General features: G+C 41.7%; 2 protein-coding genes across 5 annotated transcripts in view; one reads left to right on the plus strand and one right to left on the minus strand.

Moving 5' to 3' along the window:
• The window catches only part of pdm3 (pou domain motif 3), a 67615-nt gene extending 66859 nt beyond the window's left edge, over positions 1-756 (plus strand). For all 3 annotated transcript variants that reach the window (XM_070284421.1, XM_017161484.2, XM_070284422.1), the window contains one exon: positions 54-756. In XM_070284421.1, coding sequence (XP_070140522.1) covers positions 54-178 — 125 coding nt within the window. In that variant the 3' untranslated portion in view covers positions 179-756. The remainder of the gene's footprint in view (positions 1-53) is intronic.
• A 62-nt stretch (positions 757-818) lies between these two features.
• Positions 819-13327, minus strand: LOC108070841 (UNC93-like protein). 2 transcript variants are annotated; one of them, XM_017161471.2, is made up of 6 exons: positions 13196-13327; positions 5052-5464; positions 2004-2537; positions 1514-1941; positions 1288-1450; positions 819-1226 (listed from the first exon to the last, which is right to left on the minus strand). In XM_017161471.2, exons 2-6 carry the CDS (start codon positions 5414-5416, stop codon positions 1160-1162), a joined length of 1557 nt encoding a protein of 518 aa, XP_017016960.1. In that variant the 5' UTR covers positions 5417-5464; positions 13196-13327; the 3' UTR covers positions 819-1159. The 2 variants fall into 2 exon arrangements, with proteins under 2 accessions (XP_017016960.1, XP_017016961.1); XM_017161472.2 differs by having other exon boundaries at positions 5052-5601.
• Between the last annotated feature and the right edge of the window lie 7694 nt (positions 13328-21021).

Consider the following 21021-nt stretch of genomic DNA (forward strand, 5'->3'; position numbering starts at 1 on the left):
AAGGAAACCAGAGATCCAGAGCGGAATAACTAACTTTATCTTTCTCGGAACAGGTACCGAGATCACTGGACTGGCGCACCAGCTAGGCTACGAACGGGAGGTGATACGGATTTGGTTCTGCAACAAGCGGCAGGCCCTCAAGAACACCGTTCGCATGATGTCCAAGGGCATGGTCTAGGGCCAGGATCCCGTGTAAATAGCTGGCGTAAAGTGTACATAGCTAGGTGCTTAAGTGTGTGTGCCGTGTGCGAGTGTATTACAGTGTGATAGTTGTAAAACACCCTAGAATCTAGCAGTTAGGCCATGTAAAGTAATACTGTGTGTCATAGCATTTACAAAGGACATTCATTGGCTTACCAGGCGAACCACAGGAACCCGAGACCCAAGAGCCCAATCCAATTGAATACGTAGCCATTAAGTATCTACTTAACACTTATCATATCCCAAATAGCCTAAAAGTAGTCTAAAGTCCCCAAGGCAGACTTGTGCAGTTTTAGGCCAAATTTTATCACATTGATGTGCCATTCCAAAAGCAAAACAAAATTAAATTATAAATGTTTAAAACCATTCAAACCAAAACTGCATAAAGAATTTGATCTAAGAAATATTCATAGAGCTCGTAAGCGATGAGTAAAATATTTGCATTTAATGCGTTGGCTAAAAACTTGTATACTGAAACGAATCTGATTTCAAGCATTCATAAAACAAATTATAATCCTAGCAATTAGCCAGTTCAAAAACTAAGTAAATTCTATATGGTAGCCCCACTAAAAAAGAGCAAAAGAAGCGAATGCTAAAGACAGCAAGGCAACAGCGTGTTTAGAATAAGCAACTTTATGTAGCAATTTAAAAAGACAACAAAATCATGAATGAAAAGAACACACAAAAGAAACAATATTTAAACTACGAAATTTAAATGGTACATAGCAACAAAACAGCTACAACTGAACAAAAATATTTAAATGATTGTAATAAAAAAATACTATTTAAAAAATTAAAGCATACTCTAGACTTATTTACTATTTTGGCAATATCACAAGGAGGAAAACTGGTTGGGATTTATAAGTAAGGGGAAACAGTGACTTTGTTGGATAATTTTAATTCTAATTTTAATAATATAAACCTATGGCAAGTGTCGGCTTGGCTCCTAGGCTATCTATCAGTCACTAAGCATGACCTCCAGGTTCTTTTGCTTCTGCCAAACGCGGTACTCAATAAGGCCATATCTAGGAAAATTATATTTAAAAATATAGATTATTTATTTAAAATTTCAAATTAAAAACTCACCCCACGCAGCCCACCAGCATAACGGCCATTAAAATCATCAATTTCGTGGAAGTGCAAAGCTGCGAGCTGATGACGTATCCAATCACAGAACCCGTGCTCTCCCACAGCCTAAAGTTGCTATAAGCGGCTATCAGGTGGTTCGGGAACAGAATGCCATAAAAAGCTATAAGATACGGTAGAGTTTTAAGCTATAGTCACCACTAGGCTGGCTTGAATCCTCACTTACCATTGACCACAACCAGCCAGACCCCATCGCAAATGCCCCAAATGGCGGCAAAGGTGCAGTACCTCAGGTAATCACCTTCCCGCGCCTCCCAGCTGTACATGTACACGAGCAGGCAGATGTTGAGCACAGCACACAGGCCAGCCAGGGTGACCCGTCCAATGCGCTCCACCAGAGCCCCCGCAATACCGGCGGCCACCGCATTTGCCACCCCAAAGCAGATCATGGCGAAGCCAATCCGGGATATGCCCCAGCCGCAGGCCACAAAGGAGCGGGTAAAGTCCACGGCGAGGAAGGCCTCCTCCAGGCCAATGAACATGGTAATGGGTAGCATCAGAATTTGCCTGCGCTTCCTCAGCAGATTAATGGTCACCGTGAGCAGCTTCAGGCCGGACATGCCATCGCCAGTGTCGCCGCGCTTCATGCCGTAGCTGGAGAGGATTAAGGGAGGATCATAAGAGATAATAAATTGGGTATTTCCGGATTGACTCACCGCTTAAGCGAACTCACACCGAAGATCATCAGGATTACGGCCACCGCCATGCAGGCCAAGAAAATGGAGTTGAGCAGCTGGATCTGCTCGGGAGCCGGAGGCACTAGGTTGGGATTAGCCTCGGCACTCACTCCCGGACAGAAGCGGGCCCCGCACAGCTCGGCCACCCTGCTCCTCTCCAGCTCCAGATTCAGGCTCTCATTCGCCGGCGACTGACTGGCCGGAGCACTCAGCGTGAGCACCGAGGAGGAGATCAGGTTGCCCCACACCTGGGCCATCTGGTAGAAGATGAAGAACAGCCCAAAGAACCGCACAGTGTTGACATCCTTGCGCGACCTGTTGCCCCGCACCTGGGTGAGGGCCTCGGACACAGTGGAGAGGTATGTGCACTTGGAGCACCACAGCGGGCCGCCGCCAAAGCCCACCATGAGGGCAGCCGGGATCAGGGTCTCGAAGCGGGGATAAAACTGGGCGGCGATGTAGGGCATGTAGGCGAACAGGGCCAAAGCCATGGTCAGCCGGCAGCCAAACCAACTGTTGATGGACAACAAAACAGTGGAAATAGAGGGTGGAGAGGTGGGTAAGTGGCAGTGGCAAGTGGCACATGCTTAGCAGGCGGTCATTTATTTCGGGGCCCAAGGCCATAAATCTAAATAAATCGAGTTAACTGATTAAAGTTGCCTGCGCCAGCAGTTCGTGCCTGGAATAAGCCAAGTGAAGCGGCGCCGTCGCTATAAATTAGCGATTTGTTTAAATGTCAGAGGGAGACCGCCCCCGAATTGGGAATAGGGATAGCTTTGGCCGAAAGGCAGCAGGATGGCGGGAAAAGGGACTCTAATCCAAGGACTTCCTGTTGACATTTTTACAGCCAAATGCGCTCGAAGTTACACTCTCTCTTTCCTGGGGGCGTCGTCGCCCATGCTGACTGCGCTTTCGGCATGTTGTCACATCTGCATAAAACCCACATAAAAAACGCCGCCAGACAATCACCGAAACTTTTATGGCATGCCACACGTCTACGCCGGCAGCTTCACCCTCTCGCGAGACAAAGCCCGAGCTATGAAACAAAAATTGGCAATTAAGCTGAGAGGCAGCACTCGAGAGCGGTTGCCATTATTTTCGGAGCTATCCATCTTGTTTGCTGCAAGTTGTTTTGCTTGACAGCTCAAATAGCTGTCATTATTTTCTCTTTAAAAACAATATTTCTGCCAGGATTTCCCCAATGCACAGTGGTCGGGCCAATAGGACAAAAATAAAAAAAATGATTTTGAGCTATTCGAGCGAAACCTGGTTTTTCTATCAGCTAATTGTCCAAATTTTACCATGCAATAAGGTCTGCTTGGAATTTCAACGGGACTTTCTGAAAATAGATTGACAAAAGCGTACTTATATTCATGGACTTTTAATTTGTCAGCAGTGGTGTGCACAGACCAAATTTAAAAACTTAAAATATAATATAAAACGCTGTTAAACCAAAATCAATTGGACTGAATATAGTAGATAAAGGTATATACTTTATTTTTACAAAAAAATATATATATAATTTGTGTTGTGTTTCGTGTAAATCTTTGTTAAAAAAGTGCGTCTTTTTAGTTCGTATATGTTGTGTTTACTTAAAGTTTTAACTATTTTCCCCCCGTTGCCCCCAAATGAAATTTATGTGTCGTTATTAACTGATATTTACAGATTATAAAAATGTTTACTTCAGCTGCGGCTACCTGCGGCTGCACATTTGCCATTACAAAACAAATTACCCTAATTTTTTAGCCAAAAATCCGGGTTGTGATAAAAAATCGGAAAAAAATGTTAAAAATAAAAACGTCACCTGAGTACCTCGGGGCACTTATACTTTAGTGAATGCAATACATTTTTTGGATATCGGATGATTTTGTGGACAGTTAGAATAGGATATACACCGAGAACAACCTTTTTTTGTGGGGACTTAGGAGATTCGCAGTTACTCGTAAGCATGTAAATATTTTTTAATACAAAAATTAACAAAAAATTATTGAAATGTTGTGTTATTATATGGTATTTAATTCAATACGCTAATTTTAGCCGTTTCGTCACAACATTTTTTTGAAAAGTAGGCAGTTTTGCACCGAATTAACCTTACCCCCCATTAAGCTGTGTACGTTTGTTGCTGGACAAATTAAATACACAATATATAAGTTAATAATTTTTTTTTTACTTTTGGGCACTTATATTTCACCAACGTTCTCATTAAGTGATCAAAAATTAAAAATTTAAAGTTAGGTCTTGGAAAAAAATAATTTTATAAAAATGTTGTATGGGAGCTATAAGATATAGTGATCCGATTTTAACCAAATTTGGTAAAAATGCATAAACCTGTACCAAACATATAATCTGTAAAATTGGTTAAGATATTTTGAGAAACAAAAAAGTTTTTCATACTAAATTTTGATTTTTAACAGATTGTTCCTATGGCAGCTATATGATATAGACGAGCAATATGGCCAATTTTTTGTGGATATACTTAAAACATTTTTCTAGATTTTTGGTGAAAATTTCATAGCGATAGCACATCTAGAAGTATTTATGGCCGCTGTTCCATACAAGCTCGACCACTGTGCAATGGCCTAAAAGTTTCTCTCGTTTTTAATGGGGATTTCGTGGGGGATACAAAAAGTGAGAGTGAGACTTTTTATATATAATTTTAGCTAGCAGAAGTAAAATAAGTTTTTGACAATACCCTGAAATTTTTAAACCAAGTCAATAAAGCATTCATTGGAACGGCGTTAAATTGTAGACAGCTTTTTGGCAGTAATTTGATGATTGGATTCTCCTCCCCCTGCCTTTTATACGCTTGGTGCTCTTTATATTGCACTCTTGTAACAAAATTGCATCTCACTAGCCACTGTCTTAATGAACTCACTTAAATATCTCTGAGAAACCCCCTTCCTATATGCCTAAAAGTTCTAGGAAAAGTCCTTCAAACCCTTCCTTTATCGAAAAACTTTGACACTGTTCAGTGTCAGCTATTTTCCGGCTCCCAAAACCTAAGAGAAAACTCAGTTGAACACTCACCTAATCACGGTCATGGGCAGGAAAATGTTGGACAGGATGAGGGAACCGTAGATGACCGCCAGGGTGGTTGTGCCCAGGGCCTTGTCCGCATTCACCGAGCTCTGCAGATTCGACGTGCCGTGGAAGGCCGTAAAATGTATCATGAAGGCCAGGCCTATCACGACCACGTTTTTGGTGATAATGAAGCGTTCTCGCGGCTCATATTGGCGCTGATTGACTTTGTTGTCGCCATTTGGCCCAATAGCTCCTGCTCCGGGTCCGGGTCCGGCGGCGGTTCCATTGCCATTGATGCCGCCATGTGCAACACTGTGCTCCAGTGCCAGCTCCTCGTTGTTGGTGTCCGACGTGTCACTCGGGTAAACCATGTTCGGTCTGCGCGCTGTGGCAAGTGTGGAGTCTGCGTGGCGGGGTCTCTGGGGTCAGTGGGCCCGGAAAGGAAACAATTGCTCTCTCGTTTGGTATTCTGTTAGCAACATCGAGATGAAGTGTGCGGAAGTGGGTGGAAGTAGGCGGATGTGGGCAATGTGGCTGGCATTTTAAAGGCCGAAAACTTGCAAGATAAGTGGGGAAATGTGAGGCAAAGTATTAGCAGTTGGTGCATCTTAATAATATGGTTTTAATCGACATGATATTGTGGAAAGTGAGCTTATTTTAATAGTTTTTTATTGTGCTAAAAACTTTAGGGGAATGTGATAAAGTTTAAGCTTTTAAAAATTAGTATTTATATGTATTTATTTTTTGTAAAATATAATAAATGTCTTTATCACATGTTTAACCATTTTAATTTATTTTTTTTATTAATTTGTATAGCCTGCTCCTGACTTTTCTACTAAATTTACATGTAATTTTGCTTAAATAATTGCCGTTAGCTGTGGTACAAATTGGCAATAAAAAAAGCGAATGTGTGGCCTTTGTAGTGCAACGATTTCCTAATAGCTCGCATAACAAAAGAGGGCTTGTAGTGCCAACAATGAAATTCAGGCCTAATTCCCTTATTGAGTCATTTACTGCAGACCATTTACGGATGGCTGTTGGCCAAAATAGTTAGACATTCAAATGGCAAACAATAGAAAGAGGGGCCTTTGTTGTGCTATTATACCCCTAAAGCCATAGTTTAGTGAGAGCCACAAAATGTAAACAATCAATCTACTAGTTTCCAGTGAAAATATCATTAAAAAGTGAAAAATTTTAAGTGAAATCCAACCAAGGGGTATTTCGTGGTCTATACCCCTTATAGCCACTGTCAAATCCAATCGATATGTTTAATCTCTTAGCCCAGAAACTGCATAGGGGTCCTTAGTGACAATGCCTGGGCGGTAGGCCTAATTGAAATTGCATTCTGTAGGCTGCAGCTGAAAACCTGGCTTACTTACCGATGAAGGCCTGGCACCGATTTCGAACTCAGCACTTTTATGGCAATGTCTAACCCATTCGAGTTGAAAGTCTAGTCCTTGTACAAGGGCCCCCTGTGGCTCGGGATGCTCTCTCAACTTCACAGGATCAGCTTTAAGTTATTCATATCGCTTCCCCTGTCTTGGCCATACATATTCGGGGCTTTGGGTCTCGTTTTTTGGGCAATAAGCCTGCTCGTGCTGCCACGCCTCCCCAAACACTAACGCACACACACACACACACGCATCCTCAAGGACACTGGGGGAAACTCATAATCCTTTGGGCCGCCTCACAGCACGAACTCCGTCTGGCAGCCACAATTTATGCCCGTCTACGCCCCAAAATCGGCGTAAAACGATTCTGCGACTCTGTTTGCATTTGATTTTGGGCCGTGCCGCAGCGACACTTTATGAAATTTTACACCTTTGATACAAAGTTAAAGGTCTGTTTGCCAACTTCTGAGTGGCTTCACACCGGCTTCCCCTTCACCCTTACCCTTATCCCTTTCCAGGACTTGTCTTTGTCTTTGTCCTTGTCTTGATTTAATGTAAATCGCTGGCTGTACACAAACCGATTGAAATGTTCACCCTTGGCCTGGGGGCCTCAAGTGGAAATTGATTTTGTACACCTGGCGGCGCCTCGCGGAGCGTGACCGAATTAATTGCCCAAAAGTTGAGTTCCTCATTAGCCCAACCACCGATTTTAATGGGCTTTCCGTTCGATTTGTGGCTCCAAATAGGCTTTAAAGGCCCACTCCTGCCTGTCAGACTCTGCACATTCCTCATACGCAGTGTGGGCCGAGAGGCAGTAAGCCTTGTGGCATGCTTGCATAATTGGCGAGTGGCGAGTGGCCAGTTGCAAGTGGCAAGTGGCAACTAGCAAATGGGTATTGTAGCTCAACATTAATCAAATTCCAGCCAGAGGAGCGTCACATATGCAGGCCTTCAAATGGTTTTTATCAACTGGAAAACAGACAGGGAAATGTATGGGAGTTTTAAAGCCATTAAAATGGACAGCAGCTCAAAGGCTACCAGGAAGGAGGTGTTTCTGCCGTAGGAGCTTCAATAGAACACCCAAACCAGTGGATGGGTCAACGAGGAGCATCATCGTTCATCATCTAAATGAAAATCTGGCATAATCATCAAAATGGGCGCTACCGAAATGGCCGGCCATTTGTTTTTTATGCACAACACAGCCGCTGGTCCCCTTTCACACTCCACACTCCAAGGAGCAGGGCTCCAGGACATCGGGACATGACGATGGCTCGTTAAAGAGCATTCCGGCTTTACATAAAATGCCCAAACAGAGTCCACTGGGCTGGGCCTGATAACACAACGATTCCCGGCGAGGCTTGAATTCAGCTTTATGTGGTTGACCAGTAATTTAGTTAAATTATTGCCCCGCAGATGACTGAGAGACAGACAGACAGGCAGGCAGTCGGCAAAGTACTCTGTCAGTTGGAAAACTGGAAAAGTGTTGCGGAATTATTTAGATGGGATTCGGATAGATGCTAGCCCATAAATCTCCCATTCAAAACTTCAATTTGTATTCCCTCAACTTTGTTTTACATTTGTTTAGATTTGATAAATCGACTCCGGCACATGTTGAGGTTCTTGTTTACACAAAAAAGGAGCAGCAGCCTTGGCAACACCTTTGGTCCTTTCCCTTTCGCCCACACAAACTAATCAATCACTGCCCGCAAAAAAAAAAAAAAGTGGAGGGGCCTGAAGGCAGCACTCGTATGTGGGCCAAACAAAAAGATTGACTTATGGCGCTGACACACAGCAAATAAATTCGACAGAATCCGAATTTGAGTGCGAAATGCAGGAGCAAAGCCTGGCCGGAATAACTTGGCACTTAGCCGCACATGTTGTTGGCCTCCGTTAGGGCCTAATGTCCCGCAATTAACTTTAGATCAATTATGTAGCGGCGAGTCTGGAGTTTTCCCTGTTAATTAGGCAGCAAGCCGGCCGAAAAGTGCAAATGAGTGTCGGTTGTATATTTCCTGGATTCAAGGGGAAAAATCATCTAACCGCAGGAGGCAATTTTCGAATTTGTTGTGCCTTGACTTCCTGTGAAAATCATGTTTTATATTCCTGATGATAGATTAACCTTTAATGATGGTTTTATTTTAAAAACTTCTAAGCAAAGGTTGCTGTAGTAAATATATGTATTTCAGGGGAACAAGTCCATAGTATTCCCTTGAAAGAGGTGCCTACATAGCAGACTTTTATTCAATTTTGAGGAAAGTCCTAGCTTTTCTGAACACTTCCATGGCCACTCTTCCCTTCAATATACGAAAATCGAATCATAGGGTTATGGTTTAGGACTAAACCAAATCAAATCAGCGCCATAAAACTGAAACCAAAGGCGACAAAAGACCGCGGGAACAATTGCATTGACGAATGGCAGATCAGGCTGCAGGCTGTGCTTTGAATCAAAGCTGTCGTAAACTATTTGATTGTCCTGCTAGGAAACAATGGCTTTGACAGCACAGCACCTGGCCTTTATGGCGCCTGGCAAAGGGGTTAACAATACACGGATGCATGACTTTCCTGCATCCTTTGAGCAGGATGCTCCGAATGCAACAAAGCAGCATCGGTAAATGAAATGAAAAACCTCCCTGCGAGGTACAACCATATATTGCTCGATTCCAAAAATGAAATACAGTATTAATGCCGGGGTTCCGCTGAAGATACATAAATTTGGAGTACCCTAGGGCAGGAAATATATTTTTATGGCCAAGCAGGAGAGAGAGAGAGCTTATTTTATGGTTCGTCCTGCCAAATTTTAGCTAGGATTCGCAGAACAAAATATTAAATTTAGAAATACTGCGGAATGTGTGGGTAATGTAGTGGAGTCTGTAGGCAGAACAATAAATATCCTCTACCTGAAAAGGATGGCAAAGTTTTGGCAGTGAATAAAATTCAGGCCAAAATCAGAACAATAGAGTGCGGAATGGGCCATAAGCCAGCCTCCAGATGATCGCTGATGATGTAAAACAGCTTTAAACTGGAATTGAATCCACACTTTTACCGCCGACAGGCAGACAGAAATCAATTCAGTGAGCCATCTTCCCTCGTAAATTCATAACGTAATCAGGGCCAATAAGTGCGGGTATTTTATGCCGCCGAATCCTTACTACCGCCGTCTGCCACTGCCGCTTCCGGTGCCACAGTTCCTTAGACGCGACGCCGGCCTTTATGCGGACGAGTGCGTCAAAAGTTTGGCCTAAAATTCGGTGCCGGGGCCCATATAAAAATAAGCACAGCGCGCGTAATGCAAACGTAAACGTTTTCATTACTCCAGCGGAAGTTCGGGGCCAATAAAAATGACAATAATAACAGCGGAGTCGCCTCCTGCCCCCCCGTATACACACATTGTATACATATATATACGACCCTGTTCAATCAGATCATTTCTACTTTCATTTTAATGCCTTAACATTGGCTGTCGTGCGCTGTGATTTGCCTCTGTTAAAATTTCCCTCTGCTATTGGAGACACTTGTTAACAGCTTAAGAGAGCGGCTATGTTAGAGGCTGCACTGTAGCTGACATCCTGTTGATAAGGATATTGAAGCATCCATCAGGTTGATTGATTGGGTCAACTCAATGAGATAAACGAGAAATTTAGACGGGACACTGGAAGAGATGGGAAATAAATATGCGTCTTATAATTGGCAAATTTTCCATTTTACGATGCCTTGGAAGATGCTAGAAAGGATGTTACACGGGGAGAAATGATTAACAAACTAATTTTTCAGTTATTTACTATATTCAATCCTATATTCCATCAATGCAAGAACTTTAAATATATGATAATTTTTAGAACCCCATAGGTTTCTTCTTTTAACTCAAAAACAAACCTAATTTCAACCAATTTTTAATGCTTATGTGTGGGCTCCTGTTGTTATTGCATAACTTTTCACTCGCCGAAGCAGATGCGTTGCAACAATGTCAGCCACATCTATGCGGCGGGTTGAAAGTTTGGGATGCCCTCCAAGCTCGCAACTAATTTTCACACGCTTTACAGCCAAGCAGAGGCAGAAGCAACAATGTAAAAACCACAAGGACCAAGGGCGGAGGAGGAGAAACTGCACTCATAACTGCACAGCTGAAGATGAAGCCAAGGCTCAAGTGCATGGAAACGGAAATGAAGTGGGCACACACACACACCGCACACACGCACAGGTGGTGTGGCCAATAACTTTCAGGTGCGGCTAAATGTCATCTGGTGACAGGCCGCCCTTTCAGAGGAAGCTGACTTTGCAATCTTTAAATATTTATTCACTTTCCATTGGCAGAGCTCTTGGGACGTCGAGTTTGCCGCTCATTTCCGCTCTGCCGCCCCGTTTAACGCCCGTTTCCGCTTTGGCACTCACCAAGAGAGATGCAAGGTAGTGCGTTTCCGTTTCTCGTTTTCCATGCGCTTTCAGCCCTTCATAACTGTATATGTGTGTGTGTGCACTTGTTGATGTACTCGATTTTCCACTTTTCCGCCTGTTGTGTTCGAGGGCATGTGCTTAACTTTGTAATCGAGTGTAAATAGTTCGTTTCTTTGGCCGGCTATGCAGATTGAATGGCAGACTTTTAGTCGCAAGTAAGAGCACTTTTCACTACATTTTGAAGCATGAATGAAGAAGGCAAAGCGCTTGGGGCTACATCTCGGCATTCACAATCAAAACGGATTTAAGCTATGGCTTTGCTTTTTCACATCGTTAAAATTTGAATGGATGTGCTTCCTAATTTTTGTCGTTTTGACACTCCTTTGAAAGAGTCCAATTTGCATGACATGAACCATAATTCTTTGAAGCTTACCTTCGTTTCACCTTTGTTATATAAAATAAATTAAAAACACAAAAAGAAATGATTCCATTTTAGAAGGGATTAAAGCTTGCCAGCTCAAGGTCACGTTTGAATGCATATTTATGGCAGAAACTTTATAGTTTCGCTTAGGCAAACTTTAAGAGCGCGGAAATAACTACATTATGTGCAATTGATTACGCCCCTTTGCGTGCAGAAATCCCAGCTAATCTCGATGCCATTTCCTCTCATTTCCCCAAGGAAAATTCCAATTAATAATGAAGTTGGCTCCGGCAAAAACCAAATGCCAATAAGCAGACACCACAAGTAATGGTTATAAATGAGCCAATGCAAGTTCTAGCCCGGCTCAGGCCACCCTACGATTCCGTTCGATTCGATTCGGGATTAATGGTAAAATATGCAGCAGCGATCGACATGAACGGCATGCAAATCCAAAAGTGTGGGAAGTGCCGCCCTTGCCGGCATTTGATGATGCAATTTACTCTACGATTTCCAGCACCCAGAACTCCGGCATTCTCACGACTCGCTGAACAGCAGGCTAAACACGACATTACGACTCCATCTAGTTTGCAAATGCAATTTGTGCTCCACTGCTGCCGCCGCGTCCCAGTGACAGTTTCACTCACCATAATTTATTTAATACACAAAAGCGTAACATATAAATATCTGGCACATGCTACTGCCCGCTGAAAGCCCTGACTTGGCAGGGAGAGGCCACAGTGTCTGGCAGCCCAGAACCATCCCTCTGACCCTCCCTCTTACGCCCCTGCAACATGTGTGCTAGTGTTTTTTTCCGGACGCAATATTTCCCTCTATGGCTGCGCATTTTAATAAGTTTCCCCGACAAAAGAAGCAACGACTCGCAAAGCCCTAGCATTATTTAAAGCGGGCTAATGCAGCTTTATATTTTTTAATTAATCACATTTATTAAGTTATTTTTTTGTATACTGCAGAGATTGTAAGCTGCAACAAAATGAAATAACTTTATCCATAATGGGACCAACTTTTAAAGGCTTATCCTCCATTATCGTTTTTGTTTCAACTTTTTGCTTGAACTTACTTTTCCTTAAATCGTTTTCTAATTAACCAAGTGAAGAAGTAATTAGAGTTTGGTCACTTAAAGCCCCATAATTTATTTTCTCGCCGCCTAATTGGATTCCTGGCCAAGGAGATCCACTTAAGATTTACTTTTTATGTCCATTTGCCTTTTACTTTCGCATTTCCATTAACATAAAATCCGCATATACCATTTTCATTGATTCTGTTTTCCGTTCAATATATTTTTTTCCCGTTCGAGAATAAGTTTCGCCTCCGGTTTGACTTTAATTTGTGGAAAATGTTTAACCAGCTCGGCCAACGGAAAACTTTCTCGGATATTGAACTCGGAATGAAAGCCAATGTGTACGCCAATGAAATGTGGTTAATTAATGTCCAAGGCAATCGCCAGGACAGCGTCATACAAAAGAGAAATAATTAATTAAAATTTCATATCATTGTCTCTGCCTCACAATACGAGGGTTCTTTATCTGGACGTGAAAAATAAAAGGGAAATGCGATGCTCGATAAAAGCTCCTTAAAGTTGACTCATTACGGGGGAATAATTTAATATAAACCTATCACATTCTTAAGCTTACTTTGCATGTATTTAAAATAACAGAAAACACACAAGGCTGTAACAACAAGTTTACACTTTCAGGTTTTTCGTTAATAAACCTTAATGGGGCATCTTTTAGTCGAGTCACAGAACAAACTTACACATGGCTGATTAAATTATTTATTACATTTGTTTTTTTATGTTAATATTTGATGGTTTTGTTTATTGACTGTTCAGTTCATGACATTTAATTAAGTTTCATGTTGAGGTTTTTACTAATGGAAAAAATGTATGCAAATGCATTGCCTGAATTTTTATGTCACCGATTTTTTACCTGCAGAAAGAATTTAATTCACACTGACAGGGGAACTCTTCACGCACTTTTAACTGTCGACCGTTGGGGTTTTTTAAAAAATATAAAAATTTGATTTTGAATAAAAGTTGAAGGGCACGAAGTGAACCGCTTACGGGCGCAATTAAAACTAAACTAAAATCTCGATCGGCGGACTTCTAAATATGAAATGGAATGGAAATGAAATGAATGCGACAGCGGCAACAGGTTTGAGCGCTCCGCTCTCAGTTTGATGCCAATGGATTTGCATAATTCCGACATTCAGATGTTTCCGATCCCGCCAATATTGGCTATAGTATTTTATTTATTTTTTATTGCAGTCTTACAAGAAACGTGACGCCGGCGGAGGCGTGTCAAGGTTCTAATTCTGCGGTTCACCACCGCCAGCTGAGATGGCACCTTCGCTTGGCAGATATTCGATAATTATTATTAATCATACGCCGTGTTGACGGCGGTTGACTCTTCACTTTTGCTCACTGATTCACTTGTACCTCGGCGTACATTCAATTATCGAACAAACTCGTTTGCATGCTGTCGAGGAAGTGTAATGAACGCCAAACACTGTCGACTCTGGCAATTTAGATAGTCACTTGTCTTTAAACAGATACATTAATTAACTTTCCCTCGGCCCGTGTTGTGTGTTTGCCGGGTGTTTAACAGCAAGTGACTCTGACAGGCGTAATAAATGGAGACCACAGGTGAACTTGTGATGCAACGAACTCCAGATAAGTGATAAGAATCGAGGGGAAAATCGTTCAATTGATGGAAATATGTTAGATTGAAAATATAGGTAATAGTTATTATGAATAAATTTGACTCTTATAACAAAATAAAATATAAAAAATCCTTTTTTATATCAAAATAAATAGAAATAAATTCCCAAAAGGCTGTAGTTAGTTATTGATACTTCTTGCCAGCCCTACTCTCGCTTTAATTACGTTGAATTTGTTCCCAAGATAAGGTAAGATAACAGAAAAAGGTGTTGTAGAAAAGCAAGATACAATTTTAGAAACAAATCACAGAAAAAGCAGATAGAGGTTGGGCTAACATTGAAAGAAATTGACACAAATATAGAGCGTCAATTTGCTTCTATTTTAGTGCAACTTTGATCGATGCTAATGCCACATCAACCGCAGCCTGTCAATTAGTTGATCCCCAAAATGGAATCAAAGCGAATCCAGGTAATCGGGGAAGTTCAACAGGTAAATTCCCTCGAGTGCGTCACCACCAACTAAAACAGGTTTCAAGTCTGTTTTTGTTTACACTGACGCTTGTGTGCTCCCTGCAAGCCACCGAGCAAGTGATACACTTGATTTTAAATTGGCCAGCTTCAGTGGTAGATTGGGTTTCGAGTGCGACTGCGAGCACTTTGCATAAGCCGCTTATGTGCTTGTACCCCCAGAGAGAGAGAGAGAGAGCCAAAATCCAAAACCCAAACATCAATTCGGTTTTGAGGTGGTGCCATGGCGCTTGTGGCGATTTGGCCAAGTACGGTTACTCCCATCACGTACTCGAAGCTGGACTTCAGCTGCCACCTTTCACCGGGCAAATCACAAATCGCAAATCTGGCCCAGGGTCACCTATTTTGATCTGATTTCGCCGCCTCTGAGTTGACACTTTTGCCATCTGAATTACCGAGTTACATATATGTGGTGCACGTCATTAGCTGTCAAGTGGAGTAAATGGGTTCCTAATATATCTCGATTCGTGCGGCCATTGACACTGAAGCTGCTGCACGAATTGCAATTATGCTGACTGGTTTTTAGTTAATATTAATGCGTTATTAGTTAATTAAGTCAAATATCTATTTTTCTGCAATTTATAAATACATTTTGACATACTTACAGCCTCTAAACCATTTCCACAAAATTTCAAATTCCAGCTAAGCTTAAAATCATTTACAAATACCAAGTATTTAATTAGAATTTACACAAATACAAATAGATTTAGCCACAATTATTTGTCTATCATTAATACAAACTCTGCCTAAATTCGTGGAACAATTAAAAGGCTCCAATTAAAATATTTACAAACTAAATAGTTGGATTGAATATGATGTTGTTGCAGCTGTTTATCCGCTGCAAGCATTTATCCAGTTGAATAGAATCATTAAATCCGTTTTATGTTTTATTTTCAATTCATTTGCATTCCGACGACTTGCAGGTGTTTATTTTGTGCCTCATTAAACTAATTGAATGGCTCTCAGCACAAGCCCACTCTGCCTTTTTACTGCATGATTAATTACAGTATTTATTATTCTAAAAATAATAATAAGGCGGAAAGTTAGAAGTGAATATCCAGAAGAGCAGCTTCATTAAAGTCAGAGATTAAAAAAGAGATTAAAATAGAATTTGTTAACCTTGTGGCTTTCTTTTGGCCTGAAATGATGGCAAGCCAGAAGGCTTAGATAAAAAATTAAAATTAATAGATTGGGTTTGTACAAACATAAAGCCATATCAGATATTTCGAACAGTTTTGTTGGCCTTAACATAAGATCCACTTGGTCCAAAGCTATGGCTTAGATAAGACACAAACCGAAATCTTGGGACAAAGCTCTAAACGTATCTTAATTTAAGCAAGCTTTGCAGCCTAGGAAATTAGTTTAACTTTACAAATTTTAAATCATTAATCAAAACACTGATAAAATAAGTTAATATCTTAAACAGTAACATAAATTAGATTCTAGTAATGAAAGCCTTACATTCCCATACCATAAAATCTATTTTAATCGAGAAATCTAAGACGTTAGGTAGTTAATTATTATTGAAACAATAAATACCAAACGTCACAAATACTTTGAAACGAATTAAATCAAATTCCAAAGCCCCCCCCGAATGCCGCCAACTATTTTTAATTAAGAGCCTTGCATGAAAATTCATTACGAAATAAAGTGATTATCAAATATTATGGTCTAAAACAATCAGTTTAATTGCAGCAATATAATAGCCATGATAATCATGAAAACTAATTTATTTATGCATTTTGAAGCCATATGACCCCTTATGCTTTATGGCTTTACAATTTACCCATTCGAATTTGCGAGCAGATAGCACAGAATTAATTAAATTTAGAAACTTGCAATCAATCTTCATGTGAGCTAGCCAGGGCGCCACTTGATACAGTGTTTAACCCTTCAATTAAATGTGCATATGTGTTTGCTTGTACACGAATCCATTAATTTTGCCATTTATTCAACAATATGCCACGCATGCTAATGAACTTGTCCATTACTCAAATAATGGCAGTCCAATTATGCGCATCTGCCAGAATTACAGAATTACAGATTCCAACCTGTTCACCTGGCTGCTCCTTACATTATTCAAATGCGGATCCGATTCGCTATATTTGCCAGCGACAATTAGTGGCTGCACTGCTGTTGGCAAATCCTTCCTCGGTGGGAATTACGAGTTTCCAAAATTAATATAAATCGAGTGTGCAGGGACACACGGGCCTAATGAAATATTTGTTAGAAAATGCAATCTGCTGCGAGTACAACAATTTCATTAGAGCTATTTGCTGTGTAAAATATATTATTAAAGCCCCCACGATAAATGCAATTAAGCGGACAAAAACTAATTGAAAATTCCAACGGGGGGACAGGCGCTTACAAAATTGTAAACTTAAATCCGGCCGAGTCATCCAGGATGACGGGACGACGAGGACTCCTTTAATTAGATTATTAAGGGCAACTTAAATCTGGGAAAACTTTAACATATTATGCCTCGTATTATGCACACATCCACCATTTTGGCGGGGATTTAATTAAAAAACTTTTGGCCAATCGAGGAGAAAACGAGGGAAATCTGTTTGTTCTGCGGCGCGGCAAATAAATCTTTATGGATTAAGCGAACTGCTGTTGTTGTTCGCCAACATTCCCCCAAAATCTCCCTCATTTCCCGCCTCGACCCCAAGAGCGACAACAAAGAATTTTTTGGGCAAGAGCTTTAAAAACTACTTTGTAGCCGGCCGAAGTTTGTTTTGGCGAGAGGCGGCAGCCAGAAATGATAGACCTCGTCCGGGAAAATGGCCACCAGAGGAAACGGGAGGACGAGGAACCATCGACGGCCGAGTGATTTATGCGCTTGGCCCAAAAACTTCCAGCCAAGCGTGCGAAAGCCAGCTGAGCTGTAGCTTTGAGCCAAGCTGCCGTCGCTGTAGCAAATTCTTGGTTTAATGAACTCGAATGTTAATAAATAAATTTGTCAATAAAGGCGCCGGGGTTATCTGGCGCAGAACACAGAACACGGCACATAATGAAACGAAGATGAATGCGAAGAGCCGGGCCGTTGTTGGCCAGTTTAATTTTCCCCCGAAAATGTTGGCAACACATTGCGCGGCCTAATGAGCTGCGATGAATGGCCAACGGCGGGTCCTGAATGGCGAAATCTCAGAAAAGCAGGGCTTAAACTGACAAAGGACTCTCCCTGGACAGCTTAAAACTTACTCGAATATAAAGTACATTGAAATTGACTAATTAACGTTAATTAGGGGCCGCTGGCTAGCGTTGAAATGTGGAAATCGATGGCCTCGTCATCGAATCTTTAATCTGGCCAACTCCATAAAACCTTCTCTTTACTGCCCCCATTTAAACGTGATTTAATTTGAATTCTATATCCGCACATGCAATCGCCGCCCGCTTTTATTACCAACTGACCAATCGACTCGGCTCATCTGGGGGCAATCAACACATCATCATCGAGACCGACCCGGCCCGGTCCTCTAATGGCATCGACGTCCTTATTATCCGTATCCTCTCCGCTCATCATCATCATCAGGAGGTTAGGGCAGGGGCAGGGGATGTGGGAGTCAGGATAGCAACATTATCGTTTGTTTTGATAGGTTTTTTGTTCGCTCCTTCGATGGGATAATACTCCACACACGCTGGCTTTTTGCTCCATGTCCGCCAGCCAGAACACCCGTGTTTGTTGTTCGGGCAACGGAAAACATTCATCAAATTCGTTATCCCAGCCCCGTAACCAGAATCCACATCCAGCCTCGACATTGTCAGGTGGATGGATGGATGCCTACATGCGCCCTAAAAATAGACGAATGCAGATTGAAATTAATGGCCCGGCTCTCGGCTTAGTCCCCCCCGGCCATCGGCCCTAAACTGTCGAAATGTTTCAGTTCTCGATTACATGACGAAAGCCGCTTTTCCGAGGCTCCCTCTCCGGTTTACCCATTTCAGCCAGCCCCTGGCTTACGACAGGTGAAAAGTGCTTACGGGTTGCACTTGAAAATTCGAAACACAAGAAATTCCTCTATTATCGGTAGCTGCCACGGCACATAGTGGGCTGCCATTAGCCATTCAAAGCCACTTAGGGGCTAAGCTGATAGAGGATAAATAGCAGGAGGGCACAAGGAGGTAACAGATCGTCTGACAACTTAGTATTCGCCTTCTAGGAAAGCTGGCTAAGAAGTCTTGGCTTATGTGGGCTTCTTGTTAAAGGTCACTGTCTTTTCTGTGTATTTACAAAATATTTATCTGCAAGAGAAACATAAATTCCAAAAGAAAATCTCCATAAACACTAGATCTTTTACACCCAAGTACTACAAAAAATTCATAAGTTGCCAAGCTCCCAATTTCCACTTACCAATTTCCATTCCTTTTACACTTTGCCCTTGCATCCGTAATAAAACTCTAAATAATCTGCGACACGCTGAATTGATTGGGACTTTGGCAACAAGTGGGTTTCGCAATACCCCAAATTGTTCATCGATTGTTTTGCCTCCACTGAGTCCCCCAGCGCGTTATCCTTGCTCCTGGCACATGTCAACATCGGTTTATATCCGTGTTGTGTTTTTTGCCACCTCTACCATACATATACCAAGTAGTTTCTGGCCCGATTTTCGCCCGCCGGTGGTTGCAAATAAACAAAAATCGTTATAATAATACGCCACGCTCCACTAGATAGAGGGGACTGCGGGAGGGACGAGTTTACCATATCCTGTGCGGTGGTATGCCTGTGCGGTTGCTCCGATTTTTGGTGGCATGTGTGTGTCTGCGCTGTGACGAAATTTGATTTGACATTGTTATCGCTGCGGTTATTTCCTCTGCTGGAGAAACATTGACAGTTTGCTTTCCGCCTGACGACTGGCGACTAATTGAGGTTTCGACTGGGAAATGGTGGGTTTATCTTTGGAATGGCACTCACAGATTACCATATACACGGGGGAAAAGGTGTAGTTATTAATATAAAGTTTAGAGTTCTCCGGTTATTGGCCTTTATAATAAAAGGGTAAAAGGAAAAGCCTGATAAGCAAAGAGTTTAAAAATGTTTTAAGCACTTAATAGATATGGCTGATGGGGTCTAAGAAGACTTATAAAACCCTAAAAGAGTATACATCTGTATAAAAAAAATATAATATGAAATAACTATTGTGTTCAACATCTTCACTGAACATTTGTTAAGTCATAGTTTATTTTGAAAAACTTTTTTAAAACTCGTAACTTATTTTTCTGTTCCGTTTTGGTTCCACTGGAACTTTGTTATTTAAATTAACAATCTTTCCATCTCTCAGGCGATTCCGGCTTTCCCGACTTTCCTTTTCCCGCTGTCCATGTCCATGGAACTTGACCCAAATTGCATTTTTACTTTCCTCCATTCCATTGCGCCAAAGTAATTTGGTTCCTTTCATTGCGCGTTCGTTTAGCAACAAAGTTTGCTTCTAAAAAGAAATCCTTGATAAATTGTCATAAAGCAGGGGAATTTTTATCAGTTTCAACGGCTTTTGTGCAACCTTTTGCTGCACTTGTCGCAATGAAGCGATATCCGCCTTCATCTTCGCCCCCCCACGCTTTATTCTTTATTACAACTTATTTCTGGCCATGTTGTAAGCCAACGAACAGCGGTGGCCCGCGGACAAGCCCCTGATCCGGGTCAGGACTGCTTGACCTTGTTTTGGATGTGGGAAATGGGAAATGGGCCGAAGTTGGCAAAGTTTCCCGGCCGGCCGCTTGTCATTTGCATCGATAAGCGTGCTGGCCACTGCCATAACCATAATAACAATACGTTCAGTAAGCCAAATAATCGCGGCCATTGCACTGAGGAAAATGTTAGAGGATTGTATTTAGAGAGTTTTATATTTAAGAATTATTTAGCAAATTGAAAAGAGAATGTTCTTTTAAGATTTAAAGATTTTCGGAAAGAAACTTTAAATACAGATATATAAAAATATATAGTAAAGAGTACAAATATGTATTTTAATATTTTATAACAATTTTACCTACATCTTTGCTTAATAAAATTGTGAAAAATACAAATTCTCGTCCTGGCAACTATACAACCTTTTCATGTTTACTTTATCAGCTTCAAACTTGGTTTTTTATCCGTGTACAGAAACACACAGAGTGTCTCTGGGGCGGGGCAAGCAATTTAAGTCCTAATGAGCAGAGCGACAAACTCACTGGGAAGGTCAAGTCTTTGTCCGGCCGGCCGATAAAAAATGATAAGCCCAAGCCACCGCCAAAGGCAAAGCGAAAGCGAAAGCGAGCCACAGCTGCTACCCATAAACTGACAGCAAAGGGGAAAGTCAAGTTTTAGCCATGTTTTAGTACACTGTTATACTGTAGGACAGTTGCCTTTGGGCCAAGTATTTGCATGCCGGGCGCGTTCACCAAGCCGAGCGCTTTTATGTGGCCATTTGGACGCCCTGAGCTGTTTTGATATTTTATTTCCATACATTTTTATGGGCTAGTAAGCAAATTGTCGGGGCGCGTGGGTCTGGGCCTGCTCCGAGGATTTCCATGTGCCCTGCTCTGCACTGCAAGCAAGCCCATGATGGATTCGAAAGTGAAAAAGTATAAT

This window comes from Drosophila kikkawai, chromosome 2R (assembly GCF_030179895.1).
Source record: "Drosophila kikkawai strain 14028-0561.14 chromosome 2R, DkikHiC1v2, whole genome shotgun sequence".
Classification (NCBI taxonomy): domain Eukaryota; kingdom Metazoa; phylum Arthropoda; class Insecta; order Diptera; family Drosophilidae; genus Drosophila; species Drosophila kikkawai.